The 13,581-nt window shown below is 38.8% G+C and overlaps 1 protein-coding gene across 1 annotated transcript in view; it reads right to left on the bottom strand.

Moving 5' to 3' along the window:
- Positions 1 to 204: 204 nt before the first annotated feature.
- RS1 (retinoschisin 1) overlaps positions 205 to 13,581 on the bottom strand; it is a 32,007-nt gene continuing 18,630 nt past the window's right edge. Inside the window, exons 4-6 of the mRNA XM_072994321.2 lie at positions 12,400 to 12,541; positions 10,215 to 10,410; positions 205 to 2,815 (exon numbers count right to left, since the gene is read on the bottom strand). Of these exons, the coding sequence (XP_072850422.2) occupies positions 2,660 to 2,815; positions 10,215 to 10,410; positions 12,400 to 12,541 (494 nt within the window). The 3' untranslated portion in view covers positions 205 to 2,659. The remainder of the gene's footprint in view (positions 2,816 to 10,214; positions 10,411 to 12,399; positions 12,542 to 13,581) is intronic.

Genomic DNA, 13,581 nt, shown 5'->3' on the forward strand with positions numbered 1-13,581 from the left:
TAATTATGTTGCTACTGAGAGCAGAACTTGTGACTGCTTGCTGATCACATGGAGATGCTTTTTCAAGTGGATAAAAGTTCTGTGGCCCCACCAAACATCGAAATGATTGGAATTCAGTGTGCTTAGCTCTGCTGGCTTGTGACCACACTGCATTTTGGGAGTACATGTTTATGGTCATCACTAAGTATGAAAGAGACAACAAAATCATCCAAATAATTCTGGCTTTATTATTGAGTATAGTTTTAAGTCAAAAGCCCATACAGTGAAAAGATAAGTAATCTATGATTAGCACATGTAAGTAACAAAGGAATTTTATTATTTACACATTTCTGTATGCTTACATCTCATTTAAATCTCACCCATGCTACAATGATAGTTTTCTACCTGCTGAGACACTTACTGAAATTTTTACTTTACCATAAAGCTTCTATATTTTTGTTATAAAACAAGGACACCTCTACAATTAGATTTGTTTTTTTTTAAAGTCACAACATTCTATTATTACTTTATCTATATGGAGTGATTCAGGGGGATGATAATTAAAAGTGTTAATAGCAAGATACCGTAGTTATTTCTTGCTGCTGGGGGAAAAAAACATGATGCTACCTGTGTCCTAATGGTTGTGTGAATCAGAAAAAAGTGTGTTGAATTTTTCATTACCATGAAAAAGATTATAGTCTTCAGGAATATTACAATCAAATTACAAAGGACAGTCACATGTGCCCTTTTCTCTTATTTTGGTAATTAAAAACAAAAACAAAAAGTGGAACATTTGTTGTTACTTTTTTCTGGGTTGGATCCAAGCCCGGTGATTCATTCAACAGGCATCTTCCATTCTTGCAAAGGTCTGAAGTCCAGGGAATGCACCCCACAGAGCACAGTGGGTTAAAGTTGGTTTAACTGATTCCCTTTTCTTCCTACCTCTTCTCCAACCTCAACACTCTGGGGCAGATTTTCAGGCAGTGCTTGGTGTTGCCAGATGAAGGAGCAACAGTTAGAAAAATACTCCTTTCTCCAGCAGGATCAGACTTCCACTAATTACAAGTCTGTGTTGTCAACAACTGGGGGAGAGAACTTAAAATCAATGTTAAAATCTAGCCACTTTTAATATGTTTGATATTGCAGATATTAAAAAGACAGAAGTATAAGTTTGGCCATAAAGGGCTCAGAGGTTGGGAATACCACATTCTCTGACTATATCCCCACATATTGTTTCCTTATGTAAGCAAAATCCCGTATTTAAGCCCTTTTCATTCCATTAGTCACGCATCGCTGGGTTGTCAATAAAAGGTGGGGGTTATTTTTAAATCACAGGGAACTACTATGGCAATTAAGTTTGTAGCACCTTGAGGATTAATAAATATACTATCTTCAATAGGCAGTGAGACTGTTTCTGCCTCCATAGACTAATATATCTCACCGCCTGAAAGTTACAATAATAGTATGCATATTGTGAGTTCTTTACTCATAGCTTTTTTCTTCTAAATAAAAAGCAGCTTCAATGGTCAATGTTGACATGAAATGCGGGAAGAAAACAGAGCACATGCATGAGAGTGTAGCTTTCTCTAGTTTTGGGTAACTGGGGGAAAAAACCCACATGCCCCCAAAAACAACAAAGCAAAATCCAATCTTCCAGGAAAGCATGAACACAAGCTAGTCTGGCTTAACTCCAAATCCAAGGACTTTGGGTGGGTCTATCCAATAATAAAGGCAAGGCTTTTGCATCTCATCCCATCCCAGGCTAGGATGGCAACAAATTCTATTCCCGTGTTTTCTTTTCCTACAAAAAGCAGCACCGCCGTTGTCTTTTATAAGGAGGCAAAGCAGACTGAAATGGGAAGAAGGGCTGAGATTGCTTTGAAAACCTTGCAGGGAGGCAGGTGCTCTCTTGTTGAAAGCAGGGCTCCCAAGACTGCAAGTGGCTAGTTATCTGTCTATCAGCATCGGCAAAGGCAGATGGGGTGCAATGAGAAATGGTTTAAAAACTGCAGTCGAAAACATTCTTCTCTTTCTTTTGTTTTGTCTTGCTGTGGTTTTGGTACATTCAGTCCTCTCACAAAAGCTTTGGGAACGTGTGCTAAAGGCTTTCTGTAAATAAAATAATGAAATGAAAGTGTAGGCAGGGATTTATGGCAGCACTGACTGTATATTCAAATAGTCATCTGGGCCTCATTCTCTCTCAACTTGTGTCATTGTTCCTCTCTGTGTGTGCATGTGCATATCTATTGAGACAGAATTCCATAAAATCTGGCAAAACTATAGGGGTACACTTTAGAACAGCAGGTAGTAGGAGACTACTTATAGTATTCACCATGCATTGAAATCCTACTCTATATACAGAAAGAACCTACTCATTTTATTCATTCCATCTCTGAGCCAAAACACAAGTTCAGAGAAATGTATCTTTCCTGTTCTTACAGTGTTTTCTCCCCAGCAACATAAGCTGCATTGTTACATGTGAGTCTGGAATTAGGCATGAAATGGAAAATGTTGTTTACTTTACAGAGTTAATGAGGAAATGTGGTCTTCTCTTTTAACATGTTTTCAGAATTACACCTTTTTTGCCACTTGAGGGAGCATTCCTTCAAGAAACAGATTTCTCTGAATATGTGTTTTGTGCATTACTAATATTGAGTCACTTTCCTGGACTATCATACATTTATGAAGCACACTTATTCAAGCACTCCAGCAGCTCCATCCTGATAGCAATACGCACATGCCAACCAAGCGGTATTAATCGGATGTAACGGGCAACAATGGGCGGGCGCAGGAGATTCTGCACAGAGGATGTTCTATCTGAATTTCCATAGAAAACCTATATGAGAGAGTGGTAGAAAACCAAATGAGAGAGTGGTAGAAAAAGCAGAAATTATTTTAACAGAAGACTGCAAAACGATTTAGGTCTTAATCTTCTCTCAGTTTGGCATTCAATAAGCTGCAAATAAATTTCCTGACATGAATGCCTTTGTGTGACTAATTTGCCAAGCAAAGCTGCTGATGGTTTCTGTCACAAGACCAAATTACTTCCAATTACATGGTGAATGTTACTAAATTCTGCTCAGGGAGATAAACTTCTGCCTCTGTAAGAAAATTATGTTTATACCCATAGTAGGTTTCTTAGGATATAAAATCTTAACCCACTTTCTGATATGGCTAGTTAAACATATGAAGCACCTGCCAATACAAATGAGGGAAATGTAAATAACACATTTATTGGCAGTGCATTACAGTGTCAAAGAATTTACAACGGGAAGATTAAAGTTTGTTATACTTGCTAATTCTTGCCATTAATGATATATGCACCTTTTGCTTAATCATTAATGTAATGAAATTGATGCAAACATGAATGCTTTTTCTCATGGACTATGCCTTGAAGTGCTGGCAGAAGCTTACACAAGATGTTAAGCCGCTGGCTGTTGAAGGCAACCATTGGGCCATCTGGTGTAGAGATTTGGCAAAATCAATTGCAAACAGTACTTGAGCTTCAGACAGAGATCAGCCTTGCATTTCCAAACAAGGAAAACTAGTACCCCGAACACCGTTTTTCTTACCTCATGGTGTGGGGAAAAAATACTTGCCAAAGTATGGATTTTGTTAGCTTCTAGCACATTCTCAGCTATGGCCGGTATAAAAAACCCCTCTACCTAGACATATTTGTTGTCATCATGACATTATCCTGTTCTTGCCTACACTTTACTCATGAGAATAATAACCTCTAGCTGAAATCCAGTTAGAGTTACTTTACACTGCACAATGAGAATGATGTTATTATCTGGCAATGTTACTCTTTAATTTAATTTAATTTAAAACTTCCTGCCCCCTTCCCTTTCAGGATTTGAGGTTTCCTAGAGGCTCCTTTTTGTTTTAGAAAGCATGGCTAACAACAAGGACAGTGGAGGTGATGGCATTCCAGTTGAACTATTTAATGTCAAAAGATGATGCTGTACACTCAATATGCCAGCAAGTTTGGAAAACTCAGCAGTGGCCAGAGGATTAGAAAAGATCAGTCTGCACCCCAATCCCAAAGTAGGGCAGTGCCAAAGAATGCTCCAACTACCATACAATTGCACTCATTTCACATGCTAGCAAGGTTATGCTCAAAATCCTCCAAGGCAGGCTTCAGCAGTATGTGGACTGAGAACTCCCAGAAGTACAAGCTGGATGTTGAAGCGGCAGAGGAACTAGAGACTAAATTGCTAACATGCGCTGGATTATGGAGAAAGCCAGAGAGTTCTGCATTAGGCATGACATGGAAAATGTTGTTTACATTACAGAATTAATGATAAAGTGCTGTCCTCTGAAGATGCTGGCCACAGAGACTGGCAAAACGTTAGGAAGAACAACCTTCAGAACACGGCCAAAGAGCCTGAAAAACCCACAACAACCAGTTCTGCATCTACTTCTGCTTCATTGACTATGCAAAAGCCTTTGACTGTGTGGACCACAGCAAACTACGGCAAGTTCCTAAAGAAATGGGAGCACCTGACCACCTTATCTCTCTCCTAAGAAATCTATATGTGGGACAGGAAGCAACAGAACTGGATATGTAACAACTGATTGGTTCAAAATTGGGAAAGGAGTACGACAAGGCTGTATATTGTCTCCCTGCTTATTTAACTTATATGCAGAATACATCATGCAAAAGGCTGGACTAGAGGAATCCCAAGACGGAATTAAGATTGTCGGGAGAAATATCAACAACCTCAGATATGTAGATGATATAACTCTGATGGCAGAAAGTGAGGAGGAAGTAAAGAACCTCTTAATGAGGGTGAAAGAGAAGAGTACAAAAAACGGTCTGAAACTCAACATCAAAAAAACTAAGATCATGGCCACTGGTCCCATCACCTCCTGGCAAATAGAAAGGGAAGAGATGGAGGCAGTGACAGATTTTACTTTCTTGTGCTCCGTGATCATTGCAGAAGGTGTCAGCAGCCACGAAATTAAAAGACGCCTGCTTCTTGGGAGGAAAGCGATGACAAACCTCGACAGCATCTTAAAAAGCAGAGACATCACCTTGCCAACAAAAGTCCGAATAGTCAAAGCTATGGTTTTTCCAGCAGTGATGCACGGAAGTGAGAGCTGGACCATAAAGCTGACCACCGAAGAATGGATACTTTTCAATTGTGGTGCTGGAGGAGATTCTTGAGAGTCCCCTGGACTGCAAGGAGAACAAACTTATCAATTCTGAAGGAAATCAACCCTGTGTGCTCACTGGAAGGACAGATCCTGAAACTGAGGCGCCAATACTTTGGCCATCTCATGGGAAGAGAAGACTCCTTGGAAAAGACCCTGATGCTGGGAAAGTGTGCAGGCAAGAGGAGAAGGGGACGACAGAGGATGAGATGTTTGGACAGTGTCATAGAAGTTACCAACATGAATTTGACCAAACTCTGGGAGCAGGGGAAGATAGGAGGGCTTGGCATGCTCTGGTCCATGGGGTGATGAAGAGTTGGACATGACTAAACAACAGCAAAAGAAACTCCTTTTGCCCTGGGGAAGCCTTTGGGAGCTTTTCATATAGGAAAATCTCCATCACATAGCCAGCAGCGGTCCCGATCGTGCATCTGGACAAATTGTGTATAAAATATTTTTATGATTATATATGGCACCAATTATCTCCTACTAAATTTACCTACAAAGAATTATCAGAAAAGCATGCCCAGAGCCTGAAAAATTATTTTTTAAGATTATAGTTACAATTACAGTTCCAAGAACCCCCTCTTGGGTTTTTTTCACTTTTCAAAAGTAACAAAAATTGCTACTTAAAAGAAAGAACATTACCTGAATGTTATAAACTAGTGGCCTGTGACAGAAAACAATGCACTTTTGTCCCGTCAACTGCATTGTTGCCTTGAGACCCACAACAGAGCATATAGCAGCAGCATGTGTCACAGCCCAAGTCACCATGTAGTGATCCATTTCATCCTTTTTCCACCATTAACCAAAGCCATACCCTTACAACCATACAAATAACTAAAATATTAGTTACATACAAAAGGAGCAACATTGTAATATATTGGCTGAAATACTATTGCTTAGTGTAGTAAGTTACAACTAGACTAGGCCAATTGAGTCTATGGAACTTACAGAGACTGACATCAAATTGCCACTGATTCCATGGGTCTATTCTAGTGCAACTTACTACTCTAAGCAAAGGGACTTCTGCTAATGCAGTAGTTATACGTTCATATTAGAAAAACACATGAATTAGAAATAACTCGTGTAACTCACTTCCATGTTCTGGTCACCTCTAGTGAAAAGCAACTACCGGTAATTGCATATAGCAATTCTAGAAGGGAATCCACACCCTCATGGGCATTGAAAGACACAGGGCCTGTGGTGGGACTAGATAAGCATTGTGATATGGCTGGGCATGCTCACAAAGAAGCAGATCTGCATCTACAATAGTTACACCTATATAATTCAGTTCTTCTAATCAAAGAAATTTCTATGCCACTCTTCAGAAGAGTTCTAAGGTGGTTTACCAAACCAAAATCAAACATATGCTTCTACATACACCTCTATCTTTTTTTCTTTATCATTTAAGAATATGCACAATCCATTATTTTTATTGCTAACATCATAAATAAATAAATGATCTTGTGCAAAATCTACATGTTACATACCACTATTCTACCAAACCATGAAAGTCCAATTTTCATAAAATCATCTAACTTACTTTTTGTCTCTTGCTTCAGTTTTTTTAAATAAATCCTCTTTCAATCTTTCTAAATTCATTGGAATATTTATACATAAATACTTTTAAAACTTCTGAATATTAATATCATTTTTTCTAATTATGCCTTTTTCATCCTTATTGTAATTAAACACAATCATCTCTGATTTATACCAATTTATCTGTAGCTCCATTATCTCTCCAAATTCTTTTAAATATGATTTTACCCTGTTCATAGCCCTTAATGGATTTTCTACTGTTAATCATCTGCAAATAGATTAATTTTAATTCTTTCTTTGGTACCTATGCCGCAGATTAATTTATATTTTCTAATAACATTCTCTGGCCATTGTTAACTGGATGTCCCCTTTCTATGATATTGTCTACCTTCATTATAAAATTAAGGCACACAATATCAGAAAAAGACCTACCAAAGCCTACCTAGGGATACCTGTTCTGTTACGCTATCACTGTAATACTATTGTGGTCTTATCTGAATATAAATGATCTATTATACCTTTAAATCACTCCCCGAAACCTAGTATTTTTATTATCATTTTTAGTGCTGGTCATTTCATGCAATAAAATGCCTTGACAACATCCAGTGAAATTATTCCCATTTTCACCTTTTGTTTTCTTATTATTTATTACATTTCACACTCTTCTAATTAAATTTGCCACTTGTCTTCCTATTATAAAGCCACTTTGATCTTCTTTAGTATATTTAGTAATAAAACGATTCCTTCTCTTTGCTAATATTGCTGCAAGTATCTTAGCATCTTGATTTATTAAAGAATGAGGTCTATAAGCTCCAGGATCATTTGGATCCTTATTCATTTTTTGGAATTAAAATAATAAGTACTTCAAAGATAATTGAATCTTTTCACCTTTTATTTTATTAAAAAGAGACTTTTAATTTAGGTACCAACATTTTCTTTAAAAGTTTTTAATGTTCCAGTGACAACCTATTCATTCCTGGAGTTTTGCTGACTTTTAATTTATTAATAATTTCCTCTATCTCATCTCTAACAGATTGCTTCATTAAACCTCTACCCATATCTTAGTGTATTGACATATTTTTCTTAATATACTCTGAAATTCTTCCAAAAGAAACCTTCTCCCCAATACATAGTTTTTATAAAAATCTCAAAAGACCTCCAATTTCTTCTTCATCATATTACACCTTTTTCACATTTCATCTTTAACTACTCCAATTAGCTTTGCTAACTTGTGTGGCTTGAACCAACATTCTTGAATTTTTATTGATACATTTAAAAAAACTTTTTTCAAATATATTAAATTTCTCTGAATTTTCTGTTTCAATATTCTCTAACTTTTTTGTTTTGCTTGTAATTCTAACAGAAGTTTTAAAGTCTTTATATATTATATATTTACCCTCCAATAATATTACTTTCTCAACCTTTTTCATGTTTTTCTTGTTGCAATCTTAGATTATGTGATTCCCTAATACTAATTCCTCTCATCAGCACCTCACAATAACCATTCCTTGCTGCAACCCTTTTTGTAATTTCCCATATTTCCATCATTTCTTTTTCTATTTTAGCTACTATATTATTTTGCTGAAAGTATATTCTTCTCCTCCCACCTACTTCTTGTATCATTATATGTCGACCTTTATTATCTTTTTTCATTTTATTCACTTTAAAGTCACATTTCTTTGAAATAATGGTTGCAACTCTTCTTGGCCTTCAATTTCTGTAACTTTTTAAAATATATATACCAGACCAATTCAATTTGAATTCATTTACACCTTTTTTTGATGAGTTTCTTGTAAAAAAATATTACATCCACTTTATATTTATTTAAAAATACCTCTATTCTTTAGCTTTTCAAAATGCTCTGCAGGCCTTTCATGTTTAAAGTTGATATTCTAAAACTTTTAACCATATTTGTTTCTGGACCTATGTTGTGAAAATCCCCACAACCCCGACACATAACTTTCTTCCCCCTTAATCACCAGGGTTCCGATACGCCAATGATAGACTGAGCCCAAACCCTCAGTGGGGAGAGGAACCACCAACTGTTTTCAGGCTAGCAGCTGCTCATAGCTTCCCAATCTTACATCTTTATTTCTTGTATCCCTATTTCTCTAAGCTTCTAAAGCGATTGTATTACTGTATTTTAGCTTCTATCCCCTATATATTAGGATAATAAATTCATCCTATCTAAGCATCCTCATTCTTATTCTTTATCTCTTCCTAATCCACTCTATTTAAATAATATCACCATCTTATCCTAATCTATTAATTACATTTCTCATCTCTATACATTCTCACTACTATCAACAGCTACTATTTACTTAATAATTCTCTAAGGATAATATACTACTAGAATCATAACTTATTCTAATTCTCATTTACTTTTTTATCCTCTTCATTGATTAAAAATCCTGTAAATTTGTAGTAAGGTAAAGGTAAAGGTTCCCCTTGACATTTAGTCCAGTCATGTCCGACTCTAGGTCGCAGTGCTCATCCCCATTTCCAAGCCGTAGAGCCAGCATTTGTCCAAAGACAGTTTCCGTGGTTATGTGGCCAGCGTGACTAGACACGGAACGCCATTACCTTCCCAATGTGGTGGTACCTATTTATCTACTAGCATTTTTACATGCTTTCAAACTGCTAGGTTGGCAGGAGCTGGGACAAGCAATGGGATCTCACCCCGTTGCGTGGATTCGATCTTACAACAGCTGGTCTTCCAACCTTGCACAGAGGGGCTTCTGCGGTTTAACCTGCAGCGCCACCATGTCCCTTCAAATTTGTAGTAAATTATTCTAATTATTCAATTTTATTTAGAAGAAAAATAATATACACCTATCGTTTGCCCATTCAGTTTAATAAAGCAACGGGATGATTGTACAGTGGTGCCTCGCTTAACGAGTGCCTCGCTGAGCGATGAAATCGCTTAACGAGGCACTCTGGGCCATCGCTGGAGCATTCGCTCAGCGATGGCCCCTATGGGGTTTTTTCGCTTTGCGAAGATCGCTAAGCGATTCGCTTAGCGATCTTCGCATAACGAAGCCGGGGAGAACAGCTGATCGGCGGTTCCAAAATGGCCACCGGAAGGTCCGCGCCGCATTTTCGCGCCCTGCCCCCGCTTAACGAGGGCGCGAAAATGGCGGCGCTATGAAGAAACATAGCTGAACAGTGAGTTTTCAAGCCATAGGAACGCATTGAACGAAGTTCAATGCGTTTCTATGGCTTTTTTTATTCCGTTTAGCGATGTTTCGCTATAGCGAAGGTTAATCCGGAACGGATTAACCTCGCTATGCGAGGCACCACTGTACTCTCAAACTGGATTTACCAAGTTATGAAATTAGTGATTGAAATCCTGTTGCTTAGCTCAGTAATGATTCAATATCTCTACTCTGGTGCAACTTAACTGTGTTAGGCAATAGGATTTCAGCCAATGGATACTATTGATTTTGTAAACTGGTTGCCATTATGACTAAATACCACTTTACTGCAAATAAATGCAAATATGGTGGCATCTTCACCAAAATGTGTCCCATACTGACCCTGTTGTTTCCTGTCTGGTCCTTGTAATACACCCAGTTTAAGTTCTCGTCAGTCCTGTATTGTACACTGTACTTTGTCATCCATTCATCTGCATCACACCGTCCCTGTGTGAGGATCCCTGAAATAACTTTGACTTCCTTCAAGTCAATCTGTAGCCATTGGTTTGTGTCTTGATATTTGGAGAGCCAGGCACACCTGTAAGAGTTACAAGACAGAGTCACAGAAATTCATAAACTTTTCTGTACCTATTAACTGTTTTTGGTGAATAAGGTAAACTTCCCAAGTATTTTGTAGCTCAATGGTTTAAGTACCTGACTCTTGAGCCAGAAGTTGGGAGTGTGATTCCCCACTGTGCCTCATTGACAGGGGCTAGATTCAGTGACCCATAAAGTCTAGAAATGGGCACAAACTGTTGATTTGTTGGTTCTGTGCAGTTTGTTTACCAGCCCCACAGGTGTTCTGTGGTTTGGTGCCCTGCCCCTTCTGATGTGCGCCAACTCAGAGGGAGCACTTGGAGGAGGCAGGGCAGGGAAGCTTCTGAGTGGGCACCCACTGGAGTGGGTAGGGCGCTGAACTGTCGAACACCAGTGGAGATGCTAAACAAGCAGCACCAAACTACCAAACTGGCAGTTTGTGCCCATCTCTAAAAGGGTCCCTTCCAGCTCTGCAGTTCTAAGATGATGATGATGATGATGATTTGGAAGTTGAGTAGTGGTAACTGGATTTCTTTCGTCAGTCTGAGGAGTGTTGGTAGGAGACCCCTGATATATCCTCCATGTTGGTTTCACTTCCCCCTGGTCTGAATAGGCTCATTAGATGGACAAAGGACTGGGGGTGAGTGAAAATCACACCCCTGCAGTCCTTCTCCGCCTTCATTTGAAGGACAAAGAACATTTGATTACCAAGATGTACTCAGATAGTCTGAGAAAAGGGTTAGGGAGGTCATACATGTGCATATAGAAAATCCTGCACTCAGCAGGGGTGGAGGCCTTAGATACAATCTGTCTCCTATTTATCATGCTGCCCTTTCATTTGTCCATAGAAAGATCAGGACCACACCCACCAGAAAGACCACTGTGAACGACTCATAACAATGGGTGGAGAAGGACTGCAGAGATGGGATTTTCACTCACCCCCCATTCCTTTGTCCTTTGCGGAGATGAAACCAATGTGGAGGATATATCAGGGGTCTCCTACCAAATCTCCTCAGACTGAAGAAGCTACTTGGATGAGTAGTGAAACATTTCAACCTAATAAGAAAGAAGTCCAGTTGCCACAACTCAACTTCCAGATAACCTCACATGGATGACTGAGATGATGATGATGATGATGATGATGATGATGATGATGATGATGATGATGATGATGATGATGATGGCTCATACATGTGGGTCTACGGTTGGGACATGGGTGGACAATCTGTAGTATACCAAGTGTTGCTGGGCTACAACGTCTATCATCCCTGACCACTGACCATGCTGGCTAGGGTTCGAGTGGTACGAGACAGTGTCATCTACCAACCTGCACCTACTTAAAGGATGCTACGTGTACAGCATGATGTTATTGGGATCAATTTGGCAAAAGTGTAGTAAACAATCATTACGATAACTGAACTACACTTAACTCAATATTTGCAATTAATTCTGCTCATGGTTCTGATCAGCTCTAGCTGAAGTCAACTAGTTTCACGGAGCAACAGATATATCTTGCTATGAATCCATAGCCTCATACCCATCAAAAGGCACCCAAAATCAGTTCAGGTGATGAGCACTGTGATGTAAACTGCTCAAGCAGAAGCAGATCTGAATCTATAGGAGATACAGTACACCTACTGTATATATAGTTTTATTTAAAAGGCGTGTATACTATCCTTCAGCTGAGTGTATTTGCTGTGTTGTGGCTTTGTCCCTTAGCACCATAATGTGGTATGTCTGAGTTATGCATAATGAATGTGTCAATACCTAAGAGAGTGTGTGAAGAACGAACAAGTGGTCAATGACCCAGAGAGGGTAAGACACAGCAGTGAGGGCAATACAGCCAAGTGTCTCAGCACAATACCCAGGTGGGATGTAGGAGTAGAGATGGTTAGGCAAATGTTAAAGTGTTTATTTTAGGCAATGTCTGGCTGACTCTTTATTGGTGGAAGGCTTCTATTGAAACAGAGGAATGACATGCCACTCTTACCCAAAGCCTTGCCCATTAAGCCGTGCCTTGTTTGCAGTCCATGAAGTGTACCACCCTGTGTACTGCTCTGGGTTGGAACAGCTGATCTGGTCTGAAGTTACAGCTCCCGACTCAAAACCAAGTGGCTTATGATAGGGGCATTCTAGAGTAACAGCAACAGCAGCAGCAACAGCAGCATGAAGAAAAAAAAAGAAAACAAGAAAAGGGCAGAAGACAAATTTTGGAAAAACAAACATGACAAGAGAAAAGCTGAGCTTTTTGGATCTGTCTGAACCAGCAGCTCCTAATGTTTGGTTCCCGGATGCTCAAACTGGAGTTCCCAGAATCCCTCATTTCTGAGCACTCTGTCTGGAGTTTCCCTGGAGACCCAAATATGGCAACTATTGCACTGTGCTATCTGCTACAGAGCATGCTACCGACACTTTATTTTACTAATAAACTTATGTCTGTTTTTTATTTTTTTTATTTTTTTTATTTTACTAATAAAATATTACTAATATTTTACTAATAAAATAGATGAAGCATTCAAAGACAGGTTTATTTCTTTATTCTCTCTTTGTGGATGAGTGGATGTTTAGTCTTGTGGAGAAAGGGAGAGTTTGAGAGGATAAAAGAAATGGGAAGGGACTTCATAAAATACTTTTATTTGAAGAACAAAAATGCATTAGATAGTTGTAGTTCTGCATCTGTTAGTTTGGTTCGCTGAGCTCTTTCCCAGTATGATAGTATTTGGGTTGTACCTACACAAATCTGTGGGAAGAAAGTCCCTTTATTAATTGATCCTTTAAAAATTCTCACTACAGATGGAAGCAGCACCATTCTTCCCTATTTGTCCAAGCTTTTTCTGTGATTTCACATTTTAGTACCCTGCTTTCCTTCTATGTTTCGAAGTATGAGTCTAATGTCATAATATAGTCAGCTTATTCTTAAAAATTCTAGTGGAAGATAAACACAATTACTTCCACAGTATGGGAGGCCACTGTTGGAGTCATGGCTGGCTACAGTCCTGAGACTTTAAGAAGGTACTTCTTGGACTACCGGCTGTCGATTCTCAGAGCCGTAATCCAAAAGTACCTTTTCTGATGTCTGGACTGCTCTCTTGTTGTGTTCCAGCCATTCATCTCAGATGCTGCTTGGAAGACTGCAGTGGTTTCATTAGCAAAGGCATATTTTGAAACCAGC

Source organism: Pogona vitticeps, chromosome 3 (genome assembly GCF_051106095.1).
Source record: "Pogona vitticeps strain Pit_001003342236 chromosome 3, PviZW2.1, whole genome shotgun sequence".
Classification (NCBI taxonomy): Eukaryota; Metazoa; Chordata; class Lepidosauria; order Squamata; family Agamidae; genus Pogona; species Pogona vitticeps.